At 38.0% G+C, this 27,828-nt stretch overlaps 3 protein-coding genes across 5 annotated transcripts; 1 reads left to right on the top strand and 2 right to left on the bottom strand.

The window, feature by feature from the left end:
* The first annotated feature begins 230 nt into the window (after positions 1–230).
* Positions 231–27,484, top strand: adad1 (adenosine deaminase domain containing 1 (testis-specific)). Of its 3 annotated transcripts, none has more exons than XM_086024140.1 (13): positions 231–570; positions 1,195–1,292; positions 1,390–1,527; positions 1,652–1,822; positions 2,379–2,450; positions 2,591–2,716; positions 2,837–3,134; positions 3,207–3,282; positions 4,299–4,455; positions 4,522–4,756; positions 5,591–5,723; positions 6,025–6,114; positions 26,743–27,484. In XM_086024140.1, exons 2-13 carry the CDS (start codon positions 1,250–1,252, stop codon positions 26,821–26,823), a joined length of 1,620 nt encoding a protein of 539 aa, XP_085880266.1. In that variant the 5' UTR covers positions 231–570; positions 1,195–1,249; the 3' UTR covers positions 26,824–27,484. The 3 variants fall into 3 exon arrangements, with proteins under 3 accessions (XP_085880266.1, XP_085880268.1, XP_085880267.1); XM_086024142.1 differs by lacking the exon at positions 26,743–27,484 and adding an exon at positions 6,440–6,614 and having other exon boundaries at positions 232–570; XM_086024141.1 differs by lacking the exon at positions 26,743–27,484 and having other exon boundaries at positions 232–570; positions 6,025–6,614.
* il2 (interleukin 2) lies at positions 9,115–10,269 on the bottom strand. Its single transcript, XM_086024192.1, has 4 exons — positions 10,153–10,269; positions 10,035–10,073; positions 9,649–9,792; positions 9,115–9,568 (listed from the first exon to the last, which is right to left on the bottom strand). Exons 1-4 carry the CDS (start codon positions 10,267–10,269, stop codon positions 9,452–9,454), a joined length of 417 nt encoding a protein of 138 aa, XP_085880318.1. The 3' UTR covers positions 9,115–9,451.
* On the bottom strand, positions 15,811–19,500 carry il21 (interleukin 21). Its single transcript, XM_086024143.1, has 6 exons — positions 19,343–19,500; positions 19,018–19,059; positions 17,050–17,163; positions 16,932–16,970; positions 16,764–16,844; positions 15,811–16,029 (listed from the first exon to the last, which is right to left on the bottom strand). Exons 1-6 carry the CDS (start codon positions 19,466–19,468, stop codon positions 16,003–16,005), a joined length of 429 nt encoding a protein of 142 aa, XP_085880269.1. The 5' UTR covers positions 19,469–19,500; the 3' UTR covers positions 15,811–16,002.
* Positions 27,485–27,828: the final 344 nt, after the last annotated feature.

Raw genomic sequence — 27,828 nt, 5'->3', positions numbered from 1 at the left:
TCTGCTCCGTGCAGACTAAAAGCAACGCTTAGATTCATTTTCCAAATTACACTCTACCTTAGCCCAACTCGACCTCCGGTATGATTGGCTCAATAAACTCATAATTGTCTATTCCAATTATCTCCAGTCTCTAATTGGGCCCGCCACACACCCATATATATTGTGTGTGTCTGGATTTTTTTTTTTTTTTAATAAAAATATGTCCCTGGGATTGAACGAGTTTAAATAAAGCTGCTCATTTATATTTACTATATTTACGAAAATTGTGCTCGCCTTCTTTCTTCAAACCCTTTGTTGTTGATCTTGTAAGATTGAGCATGAAATATATTAAGACACTCAAGTAGTAAATAAAAGACATATGCACATATTTTGTTCATAATTACTTGAAATATTTAATTGCCATACAGTACTTCTGGTTAGGAAGTGCACGGCCTCGTGGTAGCGCTGACGAAAAATTGAGGTCCCCCTCCATCATTGTTTTTACCCATCCCTGATTTGGAGCGAAGCAAGAGCTGTACAGTAGTCCTAATTGAGTCTGCTTGTGACGTGCCAACCTTTACTGGTGGACAGGTAAGGAGCCATCCGGGAAATAACACACATATAAAGACTCTATTAAACGCAAGTAAAAAAAAAAAAATTAAATGTGTGCAGTACTCGCTACTAATCGATCCCGAAAATGACGTTAGTGTCAATTAGTCCGTGTGGCGTTTTTAATTTAAACTGACCAAATGGAGGTATGACCAATAAACTATGAGAATATTGTACACGAAGCGTCAAATGAAGTTTTGAGTGGATGTCATAAAATGTTGTTTAATGTTGTGCAATGTCGGATAGAATCATCTCTACGTCGACGTCATGCTAACGCGATTGCTAATCGATTAGCTTCGGCATATTCTCGCTAGCATGTGATTAATACCAGTGCGGTACTATTATTATAGTAAAGTATTACAGCCCACCATGAACATTACGAGCTATATGTCTGTTAACTGCTACTAAAAGTGAGATGTAAATGTTAACAAAGAGTAGTTAAAAACCTCTGCAATTAATTAACATGGCATTTAATTGGCCAAGTTACGTGTTAATGTACTGTCAAATGTCATCAAATGCTGAAACATGTTTGGCTAAGTGTATTGTTCTTTGGGTTCTCTGTTCGTTATTGCATTTTTTTTTTTGCGTGGGGAACTGGACTTTCAGAATTTTTGTTGCTGGACAGTCTTTACGTGGTCCACAAGGAGCCACCTTTTCCCAAATGGACAACTCAAGCAAACCAAATGCTCAATTCCGTAAAAACAGTAAGTAAAATCTTGGTGAAGTTTCACAAAATGACTAGCTTTATCCTCAAATTAGTATTTTAAAAACTTGGTGTTATCTGGGTTCCTTTTCCTCCAGCACCCAAAGGTGCTTCTCTTGAGTCAAAAGAGCTAATCGACAGGTACCGAAGTGGTCAGACTCATGCTGTGTCTTTGCTGCATCAGCTAGCGAAGACTTTGCAGTTTCACCTGGAAATCAAGGAGACAGTGACCACCGGTACAATATATCTGAATGTTTTGTTGTTGTACAACCCAACTGTGCTACTTGAATGCAAGAAAAAATGGAATTGTATCTCTTGTGAGTTGTGACTCAAGCTTTATTGTCCATTGTGACTCTTCAGCCAACGTATCTGGATTTTTCTTTGCCTTTTGCGTGCTGGTTGACGGTGTCAAGTATAAAACCGGCATGGGGACAACAAAGAAGGCAGCTCGGCTCAAAGCAGCTGAGCTGGCTCTCCAGGACCTGCTGCCCACATTGGATAAAGAGAAGGCTGACCTCTCCAAAGTGTCAGGTCAGGCCAGTCGACAACCCCAAATTTGGTACAATTAGAGGTGCCACCAAAAGTTGTTCTGGAAATACTAGAAAAGTCAAAAGTTCTCAACTGTTTCAATGCTCACTAAAGGATTCACTCCACACGTTTATCTTTTTTTTTTTTTTTTTGCGATGACACAACATTATGGTCACATTGATGGTATGATCAGTCATGAAACAATACTGTAAAATGTGACATATTGTAGGAACTGGTCTGGCAATTTGAACAATGCAGCAGGGTGTACAGGTATGTAGCATTTATATACACCAGTATGTAAACGTAAATACTCTTATTATACATTACACAAGACTCCCACTTACTTTATTTTAGTTTGTATGTACAGTAAATTTACCTCTCTTAAAACTCATATGGCCTTTCAAGAACAAACTGGAGATCAGCCATCGTCACAGAGAGGGTTGTGTTCAACTTTGAAGCTCCCACCTTATTAAAAGAGTGATAATAGAGTTGTAAAAGAAGCTGCCCCATTTTTAATATTGTCCTTTTTTTCCCTCTCTCTCTCTCTCTCTCTCTTCAGCTTTACCACCATTTCTCCCAGTTATAGAGGAGTCGTCCCAATCAGAGATCCAAGCCTCCATGCTCATTCGTGGTAGTCCATCCATTTTATGTGGCACCTTGCTTCTCTTTTCACTAATAACTCTGATGGATCACCTTTGTCTGTGAAATTGATACAGTTACATTTCCTAAGATGCACAAGTTCCTAATGCTTTGATTCATGTTACTCGACAGAGAGGAAAACTCCCACTAACCTCCAGATACCAAATGCCATCAAGGCTCAACTCACCAAGTTGATGAATAGCCAACCGCAGTTCTCCGCCTGCACTGCCACCATCGCGGCGTTCGTCATTCAGACTTGTGAGTGCATTATGTGGCTGTGGGCGTTTACTCACCAAACTATTGTGCAGATAGGATGTAAATAGGTGTGTGATATTGTACTGCACTTTCTTGAATGCCTTTTTAATTTGCTGTCTGTAGCCAGTGGCTGTGATGTGGTGGCCATCGGCACTGGAAACTCCAGCGTCAGTGACGGCACGTCCACAAACGGATGCGTTGTGCACGACTCACACGCGGTGGTCACCGCCAGGAGGTCCCTTATGAGATTCCTCTACCAACACCTGCTGATGTTCTTCAGCAAAACGACACACCTGGTTGAGAAGTCCATCTTCCAGCACAACGATAACAACGACAATCTCCTCAGCCTGAAGACTGGCATCACACTTCACCTCTACATCAACCAAGTTCCAACGGGCACCGCTCAGTTGCCCTCCAAACTGTGAGTAGTCACTGAATAATTCTGTTTTTAAATAGGGTTTCATACGTGTGTTGTACTTTGATGCGTTTGCAGGTCCCTGAATCCTCGTTCCATATCGACATGGCAGATGAGCAATGAGATGGGCCTGCACGTGTCGGTGGAGGGCAAGGTGTTGTAATGTTACTCTGTGGAAATTAATATCTTGTAAATTCGATTACTTAGGGTTACGACTAAAGCTGGACGATATGGGGGGAAAGAAATCTTGTATCACAATACAGGCCATTTTATATCACAATAAAGATATACCCCAATATATTTTCACTTATCCTATAAAAAATATTGTATACAACACACTATGACTACTTACACCTTCTCACTTTTTTTTTTGAAGGGACATTAAACATACACGCTGACTAGCCGCATGTAGGTGCCGCAAGCAGCCCAGCGAAGTTTTTCAGGACCATCTCCTCCATTCAATTATTGGAAAAAGTTAAAAATCTGTAATTCTCTGTTTTGTTTTTCTTTGCATTTTGATGAGGCACCATCAAGTAGTGCCAATACAGCATAACGATGCTGTCCTGTGAAAAAAACTTTTTAATTTTTTTTTTTTATTTTTATTTTATGTCGAAAGAGTTTCTGCATTACAGACATCCCATTAACACTGAAATTTAAAGGTTTTTCACAGGACAGCGACGATATACAGTATTACATTGTTTTTTTTGTTTTTTTTAAATAATTTAGCAGTCAGACTTTTGTTGCCGTGTCAAGGGGGGCATAACCTGAGCCCTGTGATTAGAATGGCTTCTACATGGAAAAGAATTGAATGTTAAATTTACTCCATTTTTTTTTCCATTTTATCAGATGGTTGCACAAAATAAAATAATCTGGATCCAAATACATTTTGAAGGAGATGTACAGTCTACTTAAGAAATGTATCTGGATTCAGATGATTATATTTCGTGCAACCACTTGACAAAATAAAATGGAGTAAATTCAACATTCCATTTTTTTCAGTGTACTTTGCGGGGAAAAAAAGTGCTCATAAAGATAAAGCATTTTCCCTCATGGAGGCAGCCCTTGATACACTACATTGTGGGTTCTGATTCAAACAAACATGACCCGTTGATGTGATTTGAACAAACATGACCCGTTCCCATATGGTTTCTGACACACTTCCTTTTTCAGGTGTTCTCAGTTTTCTCCACCGCCCTCAAGCACTCCAGCAGCCAAATGGTCAGTGTGTCGGCCATGGACAAGATCACTCAGTGGCAAGTGTTGGGCTACCAGGGAGCCTTGCTGAGCCACTTCATCGAGCCAGTCTACGTCGAGAGCATCCTCATAGGCAAGTGAATGCTCCATTGAACGTTTTAATCATATCATCGTCATGACATTTTACCAACTCCTCCAGGTGACACGGCTGCTGGGGACGTCCGCGGCATGGAGATGACTGTGAACCGCCGCACGGAGGGCATCACCGCGCAGCTGCCCATGTTCTACTGCATGATGAGGCCTCATATCATCACAGTCCCCTCTGTGGCCAGCAGCAGTGCTGACAACGGCTTGGTAACCTATTGTTTCAACTGGAGCGAAGGCGACTGCTCCATCGAGGTGGTGGACGGTCTGACAGGGAGGACCACAGTGGAGTAAGCAGTATATTGTCTTTTTTTTTTGTTTGTTTTTGTCATGGTAGAATAGGGATGGGCAACTAGTGGCCACACTCTTGAGTGGCTACTTGATTAATTATAAGAAAATGTTTTTTTTGTTTTGGTTTTACAAAGTCACCCAAAATCTCCCCAAAACACTGATCCCAGAATTAATGGAAAAATCCAAAATCTGCCAATATATAAATCTGTGGGTGACGATCTTGAATATGCAGGGGTCGACTATAGTTTTAACTTGAATTATCAGCAATCACCACTAGATGGCAATTATGTCTTGGTTGCACTTACACCGGGTCTTATATTGTCCTATATTAATGTGAGTAGGCCTAATAATTTTATGCGTATTTGGAATGATATGCGGGACAACCATTATACCTCAATAATGTTAAAATTTTGAGTGAGTTGATTTTTGTGAAAAGAAAAATGTACACAATGAGCTGCACATAATCTTGGATTCCTGCTCAGCAATTTTGTGCTCTCCTTGAATGGTGGGAGAAGTGGAGCCTATCCCTGCTGACTTTGGGCCATGCTGGATTTACTAACGTTTTCAACCCACAATCTAATATTTGTTCTATATGAATGTGAATCATTTATTTCCAACAGTATATATTATCTTCATGTTCATTCACAAAGCGTTTCACTTGACTGCACTGCTTCCAGTATGTGAGCATGCAACAGATTGTATTTATGGGGACAAATGGTTTCTAAATCAGAGGACCACCATTTTCAGAGGACAGCTTGTGCTCGACCTGAACCATTCGCCTGTGCAGATTGCTGCTGTGTTGCTAATCAGTGAGGTCATAATATTTCAAATAGGTCTCCCTTCAAGAGTGGATCTGCTCTGTCGAGCCGCCTGTGCAAGGTGGCAATGCTGCAACGCTTCAAGTTGGCGGCCAAAGAGGACAATAGACAGGACTTGCTTGCCACAACTTCATACAGAGAAGCCAAGGTAAGCCTAAACAGCCCTTCTCCGGTTTCATCTATTACAGTGTCGACATGTTTTATTGGCCCTCTTTCCACTGTTTTTTTGTTTTTTTGTGCGTGTATGGTACAATGCCATCAATCCATTTTATATACCGTGACCAGAATTAAAATTAGAGCAACTTAAAAGTAAGTCAACATCACTGAACAATTGTGTTCTGCTTTGGTGACTCTGCTGTGTTCTTCCTCACTTCAATATTCACTGTGCCTTTCAGTTTTTCTACTGAATATAGTAGTATGACAGTAATCGTATGTTTTTGTCAATGAAGACGATGGCAAAGCCGTACCAGGAAGCAAAGAATTTGCTGAGGACGTACCTGATGCAGCAAGGCTTCGGTTCCTGGCCAGACAAGCCCCTGGTCAGTGATAACTTCAACATGTAGATTTGCAAACACATAATATATTAACATATTTCAGTTGTAGAATAAGAATGGAAAAGCCATTTGATTGTTGTTGATGAGGTCTTAGGTTTCCATAGGTTTCTATAGTCAAATATCTTGAAGTGAGGACTACAAATATATAATACATCAGTACCAGTTTTTTACAGTTTGTCAAATTGCATAGTTGCCTATTTTAGTTGTAAGATCAAGAGATGCACTTGTTCAATGTTTTTGTTGTGGGGGGATTAGTCTTTCCGTGGTATGTAACGGAAATGGCCCGTACCTTTTTTTTTTTTTTTTTTAGTTGTGACTTCTTCACATATGAGCAAGGATGGTGTCTCTTAGCTCTTAAGCCCTAGGAAAATGTTAGAACAGCATCCAAGCTGAACCGTTGAATTTTCAGCGTATGTTTCATTGCATTCCAACATGTTGCACAGTTTTTGAAAAATAAAAATACAAATGAAAACTGTACAAATAGACATCAGTTTACTTGTCATTTGTGCGTAAAAAAGTATATTATTATTATTAGTTGTAGTATTTTAAAAAGGCTCTTTTGAAAAAAATAGATAACTTTTCTGCTGACCTTCTTTTTTACATAAATTCTGTCACCCTCAAGCGGAAGTCAACCCATACATATTTTTTTCAAGAATATGTTCCCAGCAGGCCCACTAGTTGAAACACGGCATTCTGATTAATTTTGCGTTTGTGGAATATAAATTAAGCAGCAAAATGCACTCTTTTTTAGCCATCTCTGGGGGCGGCCATTTTGTCTCCTGTCAACTGAAAATGACATCACAACTGCTCACAACGACCAATCACGGCTGACCCGTTTTCTGAATCTGAGCCGTGATTGTGAGCAGTTGTGATGTCATTTTTAGTCGACAGAAGACAAAATGGCCGCCTGCTGAGATGGCTGAAAACGAGTGGGTTAACACTTATTCCACAAACGCAAAATTTATCAGAATGCCCTGTTTCAACTAGTGGGCTTGCCTAGAATATATTTGTGCGTTGCCTTCGGCTTTCATACCTTGTTTTCACAGCATCTCAAAATATTGCAAAATTTCTTTGCATATAATTTTGATCCCATATCGCCTGAGTTGTTGAATTTCAAGCAAGATGCCTTAAAAAGTCGTCTTACATTTGGCTTCCTTCAATAGTACAGACTACAGACCCCGCCTGACATGTGACCACTTAAGTCTGTGATTTGTTTTGTTTGTGTTTTTGCGAAAGCATGCAGGAAACACTCTTAGCTTCCTGTATGCGTTTGTTAGTACGAGACGAGAGTATTGACTTTGACCAGACTCGTTAATTGGAAAGTGTGGAAAGAGGAGACATGGAATTGTGTGCTAGGATCAAGACATTTCATAGTATGTACAGTTCTAGTTTTACTTTTTGAATATTTTAATTTATACCAATTTCTCACAGGTTCTCCATCAATAATAACCATGTTATATGTATAGTATATATTTAGGATTAATAGTGTCTTATTTTAAGTTGTGCTCTTGAAGTCTTCAAAAGCAGTTTATTTTACCAGTAAAAAAACGTACACGGAAAAGAATGTTTTATAATGCACTTCTTTTTGTATTACTGTGCTACTTTTACTTATTTATTCATTTATTTCGTGTGTTCCACGACCTCCGAACTATGAGGCGGACGTGCTAACCAGTTGACCACAGTGCTGCCCGTTAGCCAGCTAATTGTCTTTAAATAAACCTCTTCTGTTAGCATCTCTCCAGCGGGGGCATCATGCACGTTTTTTTTTTGGGGGGGGGCACAATGTTTATGGATATGGCCGGAGGGTCGCGGTCGGAAGGGTACCCAGGTCAGGGGTGGGGTGTCGCGGCCGGACAGGCATAAAAGGGTCAAGTGCCCAGCTCTGGTAATTCCAAAGGCGAACATAGGTTTTGGGGAGCTGTTGAGCCAGGCGCTTTAGGCCTTAATGGGTTAATGCAAGTGTTTTGCATTATGAGCATGGTCATGGAATTGATCAAACTTTGAAATTTCAGAAACTGAACTACAGTATATGTACAAAACAGAAGCCATTAAAAAGTCAGTTTTCCATAACATGTCCCCTTTTCGATTGCTAGTCCCCCTTTCATCTCCTAAATTGAGTTTAACATAGACCAGCAATGAAGTATGTAGCCTACTTTTAATTCTGCTTCAAACCGCAGTTTCACGAGTGTTACGTGTTAATGTTTGTCTGCATAATCCCCCCACAGTCACCGGGGTGAAGGGGTGCTACTCGTAGGTTTGTGTACACAGGATGCACAGTTTTTTTTTTTTTAATGTGGTTACAGAATGTAAACACATGAAAGCTTTGGCCTCAAAACTAGCAGCACCTACACCGAGACGCCATGTAGAAGGATTTATGTCATATTCTCATTCTAATCTGTGAGATTTTCATCACTGTGCAAATTATCCCTTGTAATGTTGTTTAGGAGATCATAAATCGCCGTAGAGACTTGTAGACCTACGTAAGGCAACTATGGGAATGTACCGAATCCCACAATGACTTGCAATCGACGTCGCTATGACTGCATTTTCCATCTTTGTTCTGGTGGGCAGCCTGACGAGTGGATATTCTCTTAATGGCAACAGCGTTCCCCCTCCTACAGAGGCAACACGTCATTCCTTCTCCCACATTGATTTCATAGCCACTCGTGTGTGTGTGTGTGTGTGTGTGTGTGTGTGTGTGTGTGTGTGTGTGTGTGTGTGTGTGTGTGTGTGTGTGTGTGTGTGTGTGTGTGTGTGTGTGGAAATTGTCAGGAACAGTCGTCTTTACAGTTCTTTTTGTTTTCTAATTCTTTAAAAAACATCCTTCCATTCCATAACTCCAACACATCTTATTTTTGAGATTGTATTTATTAAGTTATTAGTTAAGGTATACACAACCAACCACAGTTTTAAATAACAATAAATACTGCATATAAATAGGGCTCTTTTTACAGAAGTGTACATCAAATGTGGACAGACTCACACACGATCCAGTTTGATACTACCTCCCAAGTTGTAAAATTGACAAGTATACAATATTTCAAACCCCCTTGGAAAAATGCTGGCATTTTATACAGGGAGTGAAAAAGATACTCTAATTTAAATTAATTTGAAATAAATCAGCAATCGAAACATTCATGTATCAAAAGTGCAGTTCTATGGATATAAATAGAGCAGTGTTAAAAATGATAGGTATCAAATACATGACGTTATGTCAGTCCAAATTTTGGAATCTCACGTGAAGAAAATTTGTTGCCTTGAGACTGCTGGAGTCGATCCTGTGTCACCGCGCTTTCCGTCTACGGAGGCGGCTGTAGATGACTTACAAGGAGGCCTCATTGTTCAGAAGATGAAGCAATCTCTTCATTTTGTCGAGAAAGCCGCTCAAAGATGTTTTGGGCCAGCGCTCGCAGGCACACTCGCTGGAGTTCGTCAGTGGCTATCAAAGAGGGAAAACGAGCACAATTGAGCACTGTCGTCGTGTTTATCAAAATGATAAATGCGCGAACCAATACTCACGCGACTGCCCTTCCACTCGTCCATTGTTAGTTTCAGGAATTCAGCGGCGTCGTCGACGTATTCATGAGGGTCGTCGCACTCCTTTCGGATTTTTCCATCGAGTTCTTTCAAACAGCAGTCCAGCGCAGTTGTCATGCAGAGTCTCTGTGTATGTGCATGAGAGAGAAAATGATGATTTTAAGCTTCCTTTTGGTCTGAGGCGTCAACACCCGCCGTGCTCACTTCCTGTACTCGAGTGCGGTTTAGACAAAGTTAAGCTAAATTAGCCACTTTGATACAGGGGGGAGAACCCAATGTGACCTTGTTATCACTCCCAGCATCATAGACAATATATACATACACATACGCTTTACATTACCGTATCATTTCCAAGAATCTAACCTTACCTTCACATTTGTCGGAGCGTAGAATGTCGAGTTAGAAGGCTGCGTGGACAGAAATAAACGTCAACATTAATTAGTAGGTCGTACTTGGTCTGAAAAGCACACAGGAATTAAGACTCACGCATTTCACATGTGTGCGTATTAAGGAAATCTTGGCGTCACGCAAAGGCAGAGAGTTTGCTAGAAGGTTTGCAGAAATGACGCAAATCCAAAATAAAGTCATCAGGATGTTCTCCATGGTGGTCTTGAAGGATGGGTGGAGGTAAAAGGCTGTTGGTGTTGTGTTATGGGCCCCTGCTGGGTTGAGTTTAATTTATATAGTTGCAGGGCTGGAAAGGGTGGGCTGAATAGGTATGAGCCTAATGCATACCTTTTTTTTTTTCCTATAGTCTTGGGATTTTTTGTCATGATGCTTCTACAAGGAAAAAAATCCCCCATGTGGCCTCTTGTAACCCCGTGTGAAAGTAGGTTGTTTGTCCTTAGATTGTGGTGCACAAACATTTTTCTTATTAATCACAAACGCCACTTACTGAACAGGGAACATGAGACTAAAGTTGTAATATAATGCAGAGGGGGGAAAACAATTCACGAAACTGTCTTGCAAGAAAAAAGTGGTGGTAATGCAGGGGAAAAAAGTGATAATCTTATGAGAATTAAGTCACAAGAGAAAAACTAATCAGTATAAAGTAGTAATACTGCAAGAGAGTCACCTTTTGAGGTTAGTTGTAATAATACAAGAAAATAAATCGTAATTTTATGAGACTAAAGTGAAAAGAATACAAGCGAAAAGTTGTAATCGAAGAAAGTGGTAATACTAGAAAAACTCATACATATACAAACTTAGTCGTAGTACAAGAATAATACTAGAAGTCATAATTTTACAATAATTGAATCATAATACAAGAATAGTCAATCATATACAGTGGTACTTCTACTTATGAAATTAATTGGTTCTGGAAGAAATTTCTCAAGTAGAACATTTTGTAAGTAGAGACGTGTTTACCATGTAAATGCCATAATCCGTTCCAAGCCCCCCAATATTCAGACATAAATGTTTTATAAAGCATAAAAATGCATCAAAATATGCAACAAATACATGTTACTATTAGATTATTGAACAATAAATGAGATTTGTGCATAATGTAAAATGTTCGTATCTTGAAATTTCTTTCATAACAATAGGCAATATTTTCCTGTTGAGGCGTTTCGTAACTTGAAGATTTCGTATGAAGAGACGTTCGTCGTAAGTAGAGGTACCACTGTACTGTAATGATCACAATACAAGAAATAATTGTACATTTAGAAAACTAACAAAATAATACAAATGAACTATTTTGCAAGAATAAAGATGTAATAAATCAAGAGAAATTGTAATCTCGTGAGATTTAAATCTTAATGATACAAGAAAAATTTTGGAATCTTACGAGAATAAAGCGAAAGGTCAAGAAGTCTTAATCCTACACAATTGAAGACAATATTAGAAGTTTGTAATCTTTCAAAAATCAAGTCATAATACACGAAAAACATTGTCACGGAACAAATTCATGTCGTAAGAACAAGGTGCCACTGAAGTTAACTTTGTATTGAAAGGCTAATTCTTCAAGATCATCTTTTCATGCCATGTTGTCATCACTTTTGCATCATAACAGTAGTGCATGTGATTGTTGAAAGTAGAACTGCACTGTTAAACAGAGGTGTGCGATCCGCCAGTCCTTCACTGAAGGATGCCCGTTTTGCTGACGATTGACAAATAATGGGAAACCTTGTCAAATAGACGGACTGACAAATGACGGAAGTGGGTTTTCATCCGTCAATGCAATCGTCAACAAACGCGTCTTGTCAGTGACGATCCGTCGTCCGTCCGTCACTGGTGGGCGCCTGCGTTTCTGACTTTAATTGCCGGGGACCAACTGACGAACCAACGGACTTCTGCCCGGCTAACTGCCGGACTTAAATTACGGACTGAATGATGAATTGACAGACTGATGATTACAATTTAGTTTGTCAAGAAAAATGACCGACTGACTCATGACGAGTACCCTGGCCGCTGACAGATGACAAATGATGGACTTGCTAAATTTAGTATAATACCCACCTCTGCATTTAAATCCATCAAGTGATCTTGTGATCTAAAAAAAAAAAGCAAATTAGGGCTCAATCCATTCTCTCTTAGCTCCATTTTTGCTAAAGCAAATGTTAAGGTGCTTGTGTTTGTTGGCTTTGCGTCATTGACAGAGCGCAGGGATTTCCCCCTTCACAAGTGAAAGTAAGTTGGAACCGTGAGATGTGTGGAGGGTGGGCTAGTCATCAGTGCTGACATCTCATAATGACCATAGAGTGACTACCTGAACTTATTGGATCAAAATGTTTCCAATGGTTTACTGCTAGTTTCATGTTGGGTCATCACAAAGCGTTGGGTTTCCTCACGTAAAGGTCCGCTCAACCAAAATGTAGACCACTCTAAATATGAAAAGACAGCACGTCTGCCCACTACTCAAAAAAAAAAAAAAAAGCACGTAACACTCTTGGAACGTGTGTGGTCAGGCAGTGGAACAGCTCAGACAATGAACTGAAATTCCAAGAAGGCTCGAAAAGAAGAGTATTAAATCCAATTTTTAGTCAACCCCCAAATTTTCTTTACAATAAAATGTTCTATGCGGCTCCACTAGTCAAAACATGGCATTCTGATTAATATCCATACTACTTATCCTTACTATGAACATTGTATTGTACATTTAAGCAAACTAAAATGTTCAACCAAACCAAATTTCTTAATTTAAAAAAAAAAAAAAAAAAGCATCAATGTTGCAGTAATTCAAAATTTCAAATGCTATTTTAACACACGGCACAACAACACAGGCTCACAAATTTGAATTTACCTGTATACTGTTAAAACGATCAAATAGGGTTGCTCAAATCCTTCATAGAGGTGGCCGCAAATTCTGAACTGAACAGTTGCAAAATTCAACCACCAAGTTACTTGCACAAGGTTTCTTTACACAATACCACTTTCAAGAAACTATTGACATAATCATACACACACCACATTGTGCGATGAAATACTACTTTGATCGAGTTTGTTAGTGTTTGATATGGATGGGCTTAAAAAACAATTGGTTGATTTGACTGCATGTTCCGATTTCTCTCAATTGAATCATTTGTTCAGAAAAACAAGCCTGTTGTGTATTCAGGTTCTGTTTGGTAGATACCTAAATGATCCTGGAAAAAGTCTGGTCGGTTCGTAGGCAGCAGTTTAAATTGAATGCACCACTTGTATGCAACCAGCAGAGGGTGCTATTGATTCAATTCCATCGAGTTTGCTGGCTAAAGAGGTTTTAAGCAAACAGAAAGACAGCTCTGCGGAACAGTGCCAGAGCTCAAACACCAAAACAAAAAAGCTGAACTTCCTGCGAGATTGATCTTGACTCATATCATATTTAGAATACAAAAAGTAGATTGGGACAATTTTTCTTTTGATTAATCCAAAGTAATAATGAAAAATAATCAAGTCTGTTAGCAGTGTTTGCCCAGTAGCTGATTGAGGGGAATTTAATCAGTTACGAATTATACTTTTTGTCTGGACTCAGATGAATGAAAAATTAATAACTATAGAATACAATGTGTTTGTGTTTAGTAAAAAACAAAATCAATAAATAGGCATTTGTTTTTGCTTTGGCTCCATTTAAAGAGCGTTAAAAAGTTTGATGTATAATGCCAAAAGATCATATCGCTACCTACAGCATCTGCTAGCTAGAGGCTGAGCTGCTGTTTGTTTACTGAGTAATCGTGGCACGAAGGTGACACATTTGCACTTCCTTCCCTTGATTTTATGAGCATTTGACAAATAAAAATTATTGCAGTACTGAATTATGAGAATTTGTTTTATTTCAAGAGAAAGATTTTCCAGACATACAGCTGTTTGTGTGTGGTTTCAGCTGCGAAAAGGGTAATTCCACACACGCCATTTTGCTTTCATGTTTTGTATGATTATTTTTGTATACAGTATATATGGTTTACAAACCATTGATCCCTTGCACCTTCATGCTGCCGCCTGTCCTGGTTGAACGTGATGAAAAACATCTTTGTTCCCAGGTGTGAAGTAAACCTCAGTAAAAATCAGAGTGGTGTTGAAATCCCCCCGGTCATGTGACTCCATGATATGTCAAGTGGCAACACCTGCTTGCTGGTATTTGCGCAGCTGTTATTGTGTGAACAATTTTTTTTTTTTTGACTGTCATAATTCATGTCCTTGTTGATATTAATGGAAATTTGGAAAATGACAATGCTCACCAGTAGACACCATTTCATTATGCTTGATTATTCCCTTTAAAAGTGTGATGTGATGGAGGTTGTCAAAATACATTTTTTATATTATTAAATATCAGTATAATTTAAAGTGCTGAAATTAATTGTATCCCTGCCTTTATTGTGTGAGTTTCACAATATACGATTATATCGAATCATGACCTTGATGAAGTGAATGTCCTGCACTGGTTGTTGTTGTAACGATGGTCAGCCGAAATGAAGTGCTTTTTGATATTATAACTTCAGCATTATAATTATTTTCATATTTTACATTTGCTTGTTATTTTACTTGACTACAATTTGTTTTAATTTGATACATCTGGTTGTGGCGTTCAGTTTTATTTACTGTGCCTTAATAGGCTACCTTCACACTGATGTTCAATTTGGATTTTTTTTTTTTTCGAACATGCTCCCTTTATGTACTCTTTTATATTACAAAAACAAATGCAACTTCTAATGTGAACGCAGCACGTTCGTGATGTGACACGCATCCGCACAAAGCACGATGTCGAGTGACGTGCACCAAAAAAAAGTCACATCGTACAATGTTTACGGAAATAAATGTGGTCCTACGTGTAGGGGCTCATCTTTTTATCATCTCATATCGCCAGAGGAGAGAGGCGGGAGGAGATAGAAATATTTTGGATAGATGAGGCGAAGCTCCGCGTTCTTCTCAATTTACACGTCTCCACGTGTACTAAAGATGAGAGTTGTAGGTCGAAAAACTGGGGGCATTCCTCATCCAAATAAATGTGCACGTCTACTCATTCCCACTTCAGTCTCTGTAAATATCCTGACTGGTGTTTAATGCCTCGTCCGTCCGAACCGTGATCAGAGAAGCTTAAGAAGATCAAAGAAGCAGTGTTTTTTTTTTTTTTAAGCAAAGAAGCAGTGTGCGCTCGTCCCAGCCTAAATCTATGTAGCTCTGCTCACATCCACGTTTCCCCATTCTCATATAAATCAGTCACGGAGAGGTTAATCCTTTTGATATGTTGAAGTGGGCATTAGTAGGGATGTCCACATAAATTTTGGTGCCAGTAGATCGCCCTTTTGGAACGTTATAAGCAATGAAACTACAATGATTTCCAATTGAGAGTTTGTAATCGGTTCCTCCCGTGACTCCGGCCAAACATGGATAGAACGGTAGGGGGCCATTGCCTTTATTATCAAGGGCCGTTATTCATGGAGTTACTTATTTCCTCATTTCTCCCTAAAATTTATTGATAAAATAGAAAATTTGTCATTTTCCCGATCAAAAAATATATAAAATGAACTTGTTAGTGAAAACATGGCCATCCGGCCCCACCGTCCCTTTAAAAATGGAAACAAAAGACACCACATCGATCTTAAATTAGTTTTTATTTTGTATAAATAGTCATATAAATGTCAATAAAAATAACCATCGTCTAGATGCCTTTATACATAGCATAAATCACATCAGACATTTTTGTAGAATCTCACATTTAAATTAATGAAACTTTAGACACTGAAGCAAACCAAATGTCAAGCCCACCAGAGGGCGATAAAGCAGCTTTCTTCTTTGGAACTGCTTTAGAATAATAAATAAATAAATTAAGCTAAATAAATAGGCCACAGCTTGTTTTGGGTGTCTTCTCAGCATAGTGTCTTCATTTTTTTTTTTTCTGGACTTGAACTTCCTGTCTGCTCAGTTGTCGCTCAGTCTGCTGATAGCCTAAAAGGAGACACAACGATTTTTCATTACTATAATTTTCTTTAGTAAACAGGTATAGGTAAATAGGTAAATACCTTTTTTTTATTTTTTTTATTTTATACACAGTTTCACGTACAAATTGCATTTACAAGCACATTAAGGGACAAGTTTAATGTCAATTACAATTGTTACTGAAACAGTCCTCATCCTGCTATTCATTTTGACATCATGAGATACTAATAGCAACCCACAATACAAAAGTGAGGTACAGGTATTATTTTTCTCCACTTGGGTTTGCAACCATCACGTTCTACAGCATCGTATCTAGGGATGGGTGCCGTTCACATTTTAACCGGTTTGGTTCTCGACATCAAATCAGTCCATACCAAAAAAAAAAAGTCCTGTCCTCGGTACCCATCCCTCATACTATCTGTGACTTTAAGTGTGCGTGGCTTTAAAAGGCGGAGCCTAACATGGTGAGTAACGTGTGCATCAGCAAATGTGAGGGTGGTTGGCTGTTGTTGACTCAGGCAATCGGCTAGTTGTTAACTGGCTAACTGTGAGCCAGACTGTGTTTTTAGTGATTCAGTATCAGTTGTGCGCTATAGAAGTTTCAGACCTACTCTTGGATTCTTTCAACAGGTGTCCTGCAAAATTGTCCATGACGTAAAACAATACGGATAGCATTAGTTCTGTTAGCGCAAAACAGCAACATGGGAAAGAGGCGGACCTTTTCTTTAAAGCCGATCCCTTACCCTTTGAATGAGAGACTCCAGTCTGTTGACAAATTCGCGACTGGTTGCCTTCGGATGTGAATCACACGTTTCGCAGGTGGACTAAAAGAAACATTTAATTAGACGTCTTTAACTTCATCAAATACGAGAGTCTTGTTTACTAAAAGTCATTAAAAGTAGATCCCTTACCACAGCGTTTCCAGATTTACAAAAGTCCAGCCCTCTCTCCTGGAAAACAATAGAATTTTTCAAATGAAATTGGTTTAACTGCTCTGGAACGCTAACGACTTCATAGACTTCTACTTACAGTGATGGGGTGCTTGAGGCTCCGGTACAGTTTGTCTTGCTTTCTTTCCGTCACGTTGAACTGCACATGCAAGCTGGCCCGGAAGCATCGTAACGCCGACAGACAGCAACAGTCCTGAAAAAACACGTGATATACTGTAGATGTAGATAAATCTTTCTCAACATAATCAAGAAAGCTGTTTGTGATTTTCCTGCTCGGGCATTTATATACTGTACTTAACTGCAATTATTACAGCCAAAAAGAGACAGAAAGTCTGCTGTTTGGATTTTTAGCGACCATTTTTAGGGGTTCTTCAAAAAGTAATCTTGAGATATTATCCAACAGATACCAAATCTAAACCACATAAGATGGAGGATACTAATTGTGTCATTTTATAACCTTCATCATAACCCCCAAAAATTCCATTTTAGTTCGAAGCAGACAATTTAGGGTCATTTTGCCCATTTTCAGGGGTTCATTAAAAACTCCTGGAGATTTTCTCTAATTGCTACCAAGTTTGAAGTGTGTGATGTATAGATGTATATGTTAACTAAACAGGTTCCTCTAGGTAATTCCAAATAATCCCTCAAAATAACATAAAATCAACCATTTTAGTTTGAAACAGCCCTTTTAAGGTAATTTTTGTAATTTTCAGGGGCCCTGCAAATAAAAAAAAAAAGTTCTACAGATCTTATAGGACTGCCACCAAGTTTTACCCAATATTTACCAGACACTGTTTAATATACTTGTCTAGTAGACAGTTGGGTTGACCACTGAGAGGAGATCAGGTGTGCCACAATTCAATTAATTGATCTGAAAATGTTTTATCATTTATATTGTCAAAATGATTTATTTACTACAACTTTTCTATTGTGCATCTATCTATGGCGGTGACATAAAGTGACAGGCAGAACAATTAAATGTCCTTCCACTAGATGGTAAGAAGGTACAGCTAACCTGGCAACCCACCTGTGACATTCATACAACAGAATCGGTACACTTGTCAGTAAATCTAGCCGAGCGCCCATTTGCTTACTCATCACATTTTGACACAGTGAGTCAGATTTGTTTGCGGAAGTGTGAAAAAGTAACAAAAAAAAAAAAGAACAACAGGAAGCGACTTGTCGAGTGGTAGACATCTGACGAGATGGAACAAGCATTACAAGTTGTGCGTTTAACTTGTTGATTTTGTTATTCTTTGGTTTGATTATAGAATGTTTCATTAGTAATAAGGAGGATCATTGGATCATTCACTTTTTCTTATAAATAGTAGAAAACTATCATTATTTACCTGGAGTTTTTCCTCCTGGTCAAATAAAGGCTGAAAACTCAAACGAAATGTTTAGGCGCCCCCTCATAAACAAAAAAAAAAAATCTAGATAAATACTAAATAGATGCTTTATTTATTATCATGGGAAATTTACTAAATTACATTTGTACCACATTTTTGTGTTTCGATTTTGCTGAAATAAAAGGTTAAATGAAGCTACAATTAAAATTGAAAAAAAAGAATTATACTGTATGTTTCAACTATAATATTGTGTCTTTTTTTTGTCCTGGTAAGTAAAATAATAGTAATGCTAAGGAAAGTAGAACAAGTAATAGTACCAAAATTGTCTATTTGTGGTCAAATACAGGTTAAAGTATTTTTAAACATTAATGCTACTACTAGTTGTAGTAATAATTATGAAAATAAAAACAAAATACAAACAAATAATTGTTTCTATTAACTACTTTTTTTTATTTTTTCTATTTTTACAACTCACAATGTTCCTGATAAACAACTTTAAGAGGGGAAAATAATTACAAAGTGTATACATTGAATTGCTTCATTTGTTTTTACAGTTCTAGGTATGTTGGTTGCATGACACATCAGTTGAGGTTCTCCTACTCACTCACTTAAGTGCGAACGTAACGCTGACTAACCGACCACAACTATTAAATGCAGCCATGACACAAAAAATAATAACATACGATAGTAACACTTACCTCAATATTCTGCGGCGGCGTGTTCACCAGCAGCTCTTTGCGCTGCAGGACACAAACAATATGCTAATTACACATATTGCAAAAATACCTGCACTCTGTACTTAAAATAGATTACGTTGCAAGAAACAAATGCCGAAATGCTGAATTAGCTAATGATGAGAACTGGCGGGAAAGAAAACATCTTGTTTGCTTGTTGTATTTTGTTGTTGTTGTTTTTTTTTTAGATCCGAGGGAGAAACAAAGTGAACTAACCCTAGCCCCCATGACATAAATACATAAATTAATTGTAAAAAAAAAAAAGTCTATGCTAAACAAGTGCGCTTACCTCAAGTGAGTCTTTAACATCACTAAGTTGCTTCAAGACTTCAACCAGTTTTCTCCTCTCCAGCGTCACGCCGCTGGCGAAAGAAGTGCAGCAAACTGCGAGAAGGCACAGAACAACAAGTTTCATGTTGATGTCCGAGTAAGCAGCAACGAGCGGTAGGCAAGAAGTTTGTACGTTTTTCTGGAAGTGACAATCGTCATGTCGCTGGCCTTTTTTATACGCATCCCAGGGGACGCAGGAAAACCACCCGTCGAGAGTTGGAACCGTGCAGAAACTCGTATGACTAATGACTTTTTCTTTTCCACTGGCAGTCACACCGCCGCGTGGCGTCAAGAGATGCGTGTGCGCGTCGACGTCCGTAGGTTGCGAGCGGTGTTTTCGAGCGCGGCAGGAAGAGACAGGGAGATACCACTTCCCATTCTTGCCGCGGTCGTAGCGCGACGTAGTGATGCTGTCAACCACACTCAGACACACACACAATTTGTCAAATACAGGAAAGCTGTGTACAGAGAACCCCCGTTTTTGGTGGGGGAATACATTTCAAACCCACCTGCAATAGGTGAAAATGCCCCGAAATAAACATACCTAAAAATGTCACTCGGTTGTACAGGTGCTGCAAGTTTGTGTTCACTGAGGGCATTCTGGGTAAAATTTGACTCTTGTCAGCTAAAATGTTTTTTAGATTGTATCCCAATGCATTTCTATGGACAGCAATGAAACGCAAATTTTGGCTATTCGTGTGCCGGGCCGGTCCCAATATCCCGTGAATAGCATGTGTCGACTGTGCGATGAATAAACAAGTTGTTGAAATAGATTTGATAGTTTGATAGATTGCTCCATCTTCTGATCAGATCGGCGATCGGTTACCTTTTTTTTTTTTTTTTTTTTTTAACTCGGTGATCGGTGATTGGTTCACAAATGCTGATTGTGTGAAGCCTATTTTAACTGGAACAGTTGGAACAAAAATGGCCCAAAAAATATGACATATTTTTGCTGATTGGGGGACAATTTTTTTCCTCCCAATTTTAAATGACCTTGATATCAGCCAATCAAACAGCTGTCTGGTTAATCGTTCAGGCCCTAAGGACCCGAGGACGCTTGCGGGCTTTGCTTTAGACGGTGACAGCGTTTTGGGGGCTTGAATACACAAAAATTTGAAACCCCCTTCCAGAGTGGAAAAGTTGAATACGCTCCACCATTGCATACCCATATACACTGCCCAAAACTCCAAACTCCCCTCAAATATGCTCACTTTGCTCTGGCTGCTGTAATAACCTAACAGGAGTCATTCCAATGATTTTACAGACTCTCTTCATCCACTTTTTTTTAGTAGCTATCATTTTGTTTTTTCGCGGCGCAGATCATTGATGTAGAACAAAGATCCGAGACGAAGGGAGGTTTTATGCATACTTATGGACATGGCGCCGTTACATCACAGCACGACCTAGCTGTGCCTGTACCTAGCTGTGCATATTTTCTCTGATAAACACTCATATATATGCAAAATAAAAACTGGAAACGAGACGCCACTGTTGCGTCTTCTGTTCAGATCGTCATCATGTAAACGTAGCCTCATTCTCAATACACTTGTTTCACTAGTTAGTTACCATTTTAAGTCGCTCAATTGTTGTGTGACCAGCAAGCATTATATCAGGAAGCTTGCCTATATTGCTTTTGCTTTCCTTAAAAAGTCAGTCAATTATATGACACTATAGAATTTATGTATGTATGCAGTATATATATGTATATATGTATATGTATATGTGTATATATGTATATGTATATATGTATATGTATATATATGTATGCATATGTTTATATGTATATATGTATATGTATATATGTATATGTATATATATATATATATATATATGTATGTATGTATATGTATATATATGTGTATATATGTATATGTATATCTATATATATATATGTGTGTATATGTGTATGTATATATATGTGTATACATTTATATATGTGTGTATATGTGTATGTATATATATGTGTATACATTTATATATGTGTGTATATGTGTATGTATATATATGTATATGTATATATATGTGTATGTATATATATGTATATGTATATATATGTATTTGTATATATATGTATATATGTATGTATATGTGTGTATATGTATATATGTATGTATATGTTTATATATATGTATAATTGCATTTAAAGCATTGTTGTAATTGGTTTCATGCATAACGTAAAACCTGTATCCCATTCACATTAGAAATTCAGAGAACGTTCCCAAGTGAACGTCACCGAGCAGAGAGGGAAGAAGGGAAGCAAGCGAGGGTGATACTGAGAAAAGAGAAAGCGAAAAACCCTCTGATGTGCACTCTCGCTTAGTCAGCACGAAGGGGAAGAAGCGAGTGGGAGTTCCTCTCAATCGCTCTGGAGTCCCTTTCCTTTGCATGCGCATCACAGAAAACGGCACTTTCACAAGAATTTTCCTGACCCGCATTCATGCAGCGCACACCCATTAGCTTTTTTTCTTTTTCTTTTTTGCGAGCAGTGGTTCTCAAACTTGAATTTCCCTAACTGTAGCTTGGGGCCTCCAAATAATAATAATACCTACAGTACATAAAGGGGACTTGCATTTTTGTTTTTGTTTTTTTAAGAAGAAAAGGCATATTACAAGAATAATCCCTATTTCTTTTTTCAAGAAAAAAGTCATTTGTGATAGCAAACTCCTACCTCGCAAAAAAAAGTTGTAATTTTATGGGAATACATTTTTTTAGAAATCATAATCATTACAAGAGCAAAGACACTTTGACGGAATAAAAAGTAAAGTAAGTATTCATTGTTGTAATGTTACTAGAATCATATTTTCGAGTAAAAAAAGTCGTAATAGTTGCAATGCATATTTTGTTGGGGTAAAAACTTACAATGTTATCACTATAATCTCATAATTGTTAGAAGAAACAAGTTGCAATGTTATCATAATTTTTTCTAGAGGAAAAGAACAACTTGCAATTGTGACAAGAAAATAGATAATTTTTTTGGGGATGAAAAGTAACCGTAATCTTAGAAGAATAAGATTGCATTTTTGAAATTCACTTGTTAAAATATGTTCTTCCCTCGTTCAACTTTGACTTTAATACTTTATCATAACTTTGTCTTGAAAAATACTTTTTTGGGGGGTGAGGTTACAACTTTTTACCCCGACAAATTAAGTATTTGTTCTTGTAACGATGACAACTTTTTTGTTTTTCTTGAAAAAAAAACCCCAAAAAAACTGCCTTTAAATTTCTCTAACAATTATCGTAACATAACAACTTTTTATCCTGACAAAATGTCTTTGTTCTTGTAAAGATTACAACTTGAAAAAAAATGCTTGGTCATAATATAATCATTGACATCACAATCATTAAGAGTTTGTTATTGTAACATTACATTTTTTTTTTGCAACAAAATCAGTCTGTTCTTGTCACAGTTGCAACTTTTGGCGGTAAAACTCCACCCCCACAGTTTCAGTCTCTTAATTACAAAGAAAAGAAAAATTAATCATAACATTACAGACTTTTAGCCTGCCAAAATGTCTGTTCTTTTCACGAATAAGACTTTATTCTCATAACATTACAACTTTGTTTTCTCTTGCAATTGCCAAAAAAATGCAATTGCTATCATAACTGACTTTTCCCCCCCCCTCAAAAATAGGCAACTTTTTCATTCATTTTTCATTTGCCATGGTAACTAAATTAATTGGCAATAGGATTATGACAGTAGCCTTGAAAAAATGTCTCCCCTTTTAAAAATAAAAAATGTTTAAAACAAGTTTTATACAAATAATTGACTGACTAAAGAGAATGTGTGTGTGTGTGTGTGTACAAATAAAACTTAGAAGTTGATGTAGTGTATCTGAATTGTTAATATTTGCTTGTATTCTTCCAAGACTACTACAATACATTAAAGTGTTTCCCTCTGGACTTTTGTCAAAGTTAAACTCCTTAAAGCGGAAGTCAACCCAAGCATATTTTTTTCAAGAATATGTTCCCAGCAGGCCCACTAGTTGAAACACAGCATTCTGATTAATTTTGCGTTTGTGGAATATAAATTCCATCCATCCATTATCGATACCGCTTATCCTCACAAGGGTCGCGGGGTGTGCTGGAGCCTATCCCAGCTGTCTTCGGGCAGTAGGCGGGGGACACCCCGAATTGGTTGCCAGCCAATCGCAGGGCACACAGAGACAAACATCCGCACTCACAATCACACCTGCCCGGAGAAAATCCACGCAGGCACGGGGAGAACATGCAAACTCCACACAGGGAGGCCGGAGCCGGGATCAAACCCATGACGGAATATAAGTTAAGTAGCAAAATGCACTTGTTTTTAGCCATCTCTGGGGGTGGCCATTTTGTCTTCTGTCTACTGAAAATGACATCACAACTGCTGGCAACAATCAATCACAGCTGACTTGTTCTCTGAATCTGAGCCGTGATTGGTTGTTGTGAGCAATTGTGATGTCATTTTCAGTCGACAGAGGACAAAATGGCCACCCCCAGAGATGGCTAAAAACGAGTGGATTAACACTTATTCCACAAACGCAATATTTATCAGAATGCCCTGTTTCAACTAGTAGGCTTGCATAAAACATATTCTTGGAAAAAAATATGCTTGCGTTTACTACCGCTTTAATTCTCCTCAACATAGTTCCTTGTCACTAAGATGGTGCCAAAGTAATACTTTTATTACGCAAAGAGGAGAGCTTTTGTGAATAACAAACGATAGGAACATGTGGAGTTTCACTGTAAAATTTTTTTTAGCACAAAATTTGATCATTTCCGAAGGTCGTTGCTAATCCAGGGCAAGTGCCCTTTTTTGCTGATGTACATGTCGGGGCTCACATTATGCATTCCTGAATTTGTAATTTGTGGCCTTTAAATGTCATTACGAGTTTGTTGTTTTCGAGTGGAAACTGATGGCGTACGTGAGGAGAAAACTCCGCGAAATGAGCGCGTGGTGTCGGGAGGTTGCATGTTGAGCTGATGACGAAGCCACTCGTCATTTGTGTTCAGCTCACGTGTGAACCGCCGTGCAGAACCAAACGTCCCACAAGACACCCGGGAGGAAGATGACACGTTGTAGCGGGCCGATTGATTGAGTTAACATTTTTAGACCAAGCAAAGAGGCACAATTATGGAATCCTTCAATTCTGAGGGGGGTAAAAAATGACGTAATCACCCTGTAAATTTCCATTCCTAAAGCTAACACCTGCGTCAGATGAGATCTGCTCATTAGTCTGCAGTTTAACAGGAGTGATCACACCTCGGAGAGCTGTTTCTGAGCACCAAATCATGGATCCAACAACAAAGGAGAGGATTATCAAACAAACGTCACGCAATTTTGCAAAAGATGTTTTGTTGTTCAGTCAGCTGTGTCCAAAGTCTGGACCAAGCACAAACAACTTGGGAAGGTGCTTAAAGCCAAGCATACTGGTAAACCAAAGAAGACATCAATGTGTCAAGGAAGAAAAATAAAAGCAATAGGTCTTCAAACAGTAAAAAAGAAAAGAGAGGAACAAATGGGAGTAAACTGGAGCCTAAAGGAAATGGGATTCACATACAGAAACGCGAATCAACAAAAGCCATCATTAACACCTAAACAGAAATAAAAACATGGGCTAAGGAAACGCAATCGTGGACTGTGGATGACTGGATGAAAGTCACATTCAGTGATGAATGGCGAATCTGCGTTGGGCAAGGTGATGATGCTGCAACTTTTGTTTGGTGCCGTTCCAATGACATTTATGAAGGCGACTGCCTGAAGAGAAACATGACCGTTTCCAGTCATTGATGATGAGGGGAAGCATTGGTGAGATGGCTGTCAGGACTTCTTCAATAAATGCACACATTGATGTTGACATTTTGGACACTTTTCTTATCCCATCAATGGAACGGACATCCAGTCATGGAGCAAAAACTGTGAAGACATTTCTTGAAGAAAGACACATCAGGTCCATGTCATGGCCCGCAATTAGTCCAGATCACAATCCAATTGGAAAATGGAAAAAGGAAAACGTGCATATAGTCCGTATCTCAGTCCAATTAGATGTCTATGGTGGAAGTTGAAGTGCTCCATGACAAGGCTCCAACCTGCAAAACTGATCTGCCCAAAGCAATCAGAGAAAGTTGGAGCCAGATTGGTGAAGAGTACTGATGATCACTCATTAGGTCCATGCCTTTGAGACTGCCAGCTGTTAGAAAAGCCCGTGGTTGCGCAACAACGCACTCGAGGTGTGTTGAAGTGTTCATTTGGTTTTTTTTTTTTCTTCATGATTCCATATTTTTTTTCCTCAGAATTGAGTGATTCCATTTTTTTCCCCTCTGCTTGGTATGAACAAGTAACTGTTACTGACTCCCACTTTTTTTTCTTAATTTATTTTTGTTTTTCTTGAAGCCAGAACGTTTCCATTTGAAATGACTTTAGTTTTGTGTCATGTCTGTGATCTGATTTTCCAGGGGTTGTATGTTATAAGATGCAGTCATTACACATTTTAAATACTGTAAAGAATGAAACCGTTTTGGTCACATTTTTTGCTTAATTTGTTAGATATTATGTTGCTCTTTCTGGTGTGTGCACCTTTGCCACCTGGTGGCAAGTATGATACAGAGAAAGCCCCACTCGAAGAGTTTCACAACCGACTAAGGATAAATAATATTTGCTTTAATATTTCTATGTTGTCTCTCTACATGTTGCGCCACCATTTGTGTTCAAATATCCATTGCTTAAAGGTTTAACAATATATCACAACGCTGATGCTACTTTTGTTAGCCGGACTATGGCGATTTGAATTGTTGTTAGCATTAAGCTAAATAAGCTGTTGTAGGCAAAGCTGTGGTTGTTTTAAACACACGTTTAATTCACTTTGTTTTATGTTTAGTTTGTCAGTAAGGCAAGACAGCTTTATATAATATAATACACATAATAATAAAAAGTAACTTACTAAAATTACTGTGACAATGTACAGTCAAATTGATTTTAAATATACTTTAAAAGACCTTAACTCATTCACTGCCATTTGACGTATTTATTTGTCTTTTCACAGTCCAGCCATTCAATCACACGATCTTTTTTTTTTTCTCTTCAATTTTTTATCAAGCGTTAGGGTAAAATAGGGTCTGAAAATGTCTGGCAGTGAACGAGTTAATCATAGGTATGAAGGAAAAGCATTTTTAACCTGGCTCTAAAAGTATTTCCACTTGGGGCTAACTTCATTTCTGCTGGCATCTTATACCATTTGCATACAACATAGCAGCTAAACATACAGTAAACGATAATTGTTTGATTATTTTGAATTTACGATTTTTGGCAAAAATGTTCAAGTAGGCTTTTCCTGCCATTTTTGTATCATATATTTTTTTTGTTTCATTATCCCCCCAAAGGCTGCCATTTTGTTGATCCATCGAGCCACCGCGGTGTCTTCCCTTTTACATGATGACGTCATCTCTCGCACCGAGACATAATAAGGTCAAATGACGAGCCGTTTTCGCTGAAAAGCGAGCGTGCGCCACCTTATTGTAAGTGCACAGGAAGCAGGTAAAGGAGGGCGGGGGTGGGGGATGGCCGCCTCTGCTCAGGGATAACAGAGCACGTTGTTTACATTTAGCAGGTTGATTAATTACGAAACTGATGTTTTATGTCATAATTCTGATAGGATCGAGTTGGAGCATGTATGAAATTAGAAATTGTTTTGATTCAGAATAATTATTTTTATCATTTAACTGTGATGGAGTAGAATAGGTTGTGCCTTTAAAATGTCATGATTCATGTTTCATTAAGGGAAAGTCATTTCTCATTTGTGTTTCATTGTATCTCTTTTACTCAAAAAATGCATTTTATTTTTTAAAGTTGCTTTAACATTTTAATTCATGATACTGTACAAATCAAAGAAGCATTTTTTGTTGAAAATGTCTTTCTATTAGAAATGTTTATCTCTTTTTTTTTTTTTTACTCATTTTAGCATAACAGTGGTGAGGAAATAGGGTAACCATTTTTTCTCTTAATTTCAGTAGTCCAGCAGTTTTTGTAAAGGTTTAAGGAGAAAAACAGATTTTAATTGTTTTACTGTATTTTTTTATTGCTTGCTTAAATATTTTGATTCAACATACCCAAATCAAATACATGAAACCTTTAAAATATTTAAAGAAATAAATGTTTAAATCTGTATAGTTTTACTATAGTTTGTCTTTGAAATCATTTTTAATTGTAGTTGTTTATTGTACTGTATATTCTTTTCCACATGTTTTGATGTTATAATTTTGTTTGAATTATTTTTTTAGCATCATGTGAATAAGGATGAATAGGTTTTAAAAATATATATAGAACATAATAACAATCTACACAATATTTTGTGCCCTCCCATTTAATATAATATAAATACATGCTGTTTTTAAATGTTTAAAGTTCTATAAATAGCTCACCACTGCACACCCACATTTGCTTATTTACAAGTGTAAATGCAAGTTCAA

The sequence above is a fragment of the Filicampus tigris genome, chromosome 2 (genome assembly GCF_054856515.1).
Source record: "Filicampus tigris isolate MCC_2025a chromosome 2, RoL_Ftig_1.0, whole genome shotgun sequence".
Taxonomy (NCBI): domain Eukaryota; kingdom Metazoa; phylum Chordata; class Actinopteri; order Syngnathiformes; family Syngnathidae; genus Filicampus; species Filicampus tigris.
Note: the sequence above shows the minus strand (reverse complement) of the source record. Positions and strands in the feature narration are given on the sequence as shown.

Excerpts from the sequence above, each read along its gene's own strand:
- il21 (XM_086024143.1), bottom strand. The coding sequence starts at position 19,468 with ATGAAACTTGTTGTTCTGTGCCTTCTCGCAGTTTGCTGCACTTCTTTC. Across the intron at positions 19,060-19,342 it reads ATGTTAAAGACTCACTTGAG|CGCAAAGAGCTGCTGGTGAA; the intron begins GTAAGCGCACTT and ends TGTGTCCTGCAG. Across the intron at positions 16,845-16,931 it reads GTAAATCTGGAAACGCTGTG|TCCACCTGCGAAACGTGTGA; the intron begins GTAAGGGATCTA and ends TGTTTCTTTTAG.
- adad1 (XM_086024140.1), top strand. The coding sequence starts at position 1,250 with ATGGACAACTCAAGCAAACCAAATGCTCAATTCCGTAAAAACA. Across the intron at positions 1,528-1,651 it reads CAAGGAGACAGTGACCACCG|CCAACGTATCTGGATTTTTC; the intron begins GTACAATATATC and ends GTGACTCTTCAG. Across the intron at positions 4,456-4,521 it reads CGTCGAGAGCATCCTCATAG|GTGACACGGCTGCTGGGGAC; the intron begins GCAAGTGAATGC and ends CAACTCCTCCAG.
- il2 (XM_086024192.1), bottom strand. The coding sequence starts at position 10,269 with ATGGAGAACATCCTGATGACTTTATTTTGGATTTGCGTCATTTCTGCA. Across the intron at positions 10,074-10,152 it reads TACGCACACATGTGAAATGC|CCTTCTAACTCGACATTCTA; the intron begins GTGAGTCTTAAT and ends CTGTCCACGCAG. Across the intron at positions 9,793-10,034 it reads ACGCTCCGACAAATGTGAAG|AGACTCTGCATGACAACTGC; the intron begins GTAAGGTTAGAT and ends GCACATACACAG.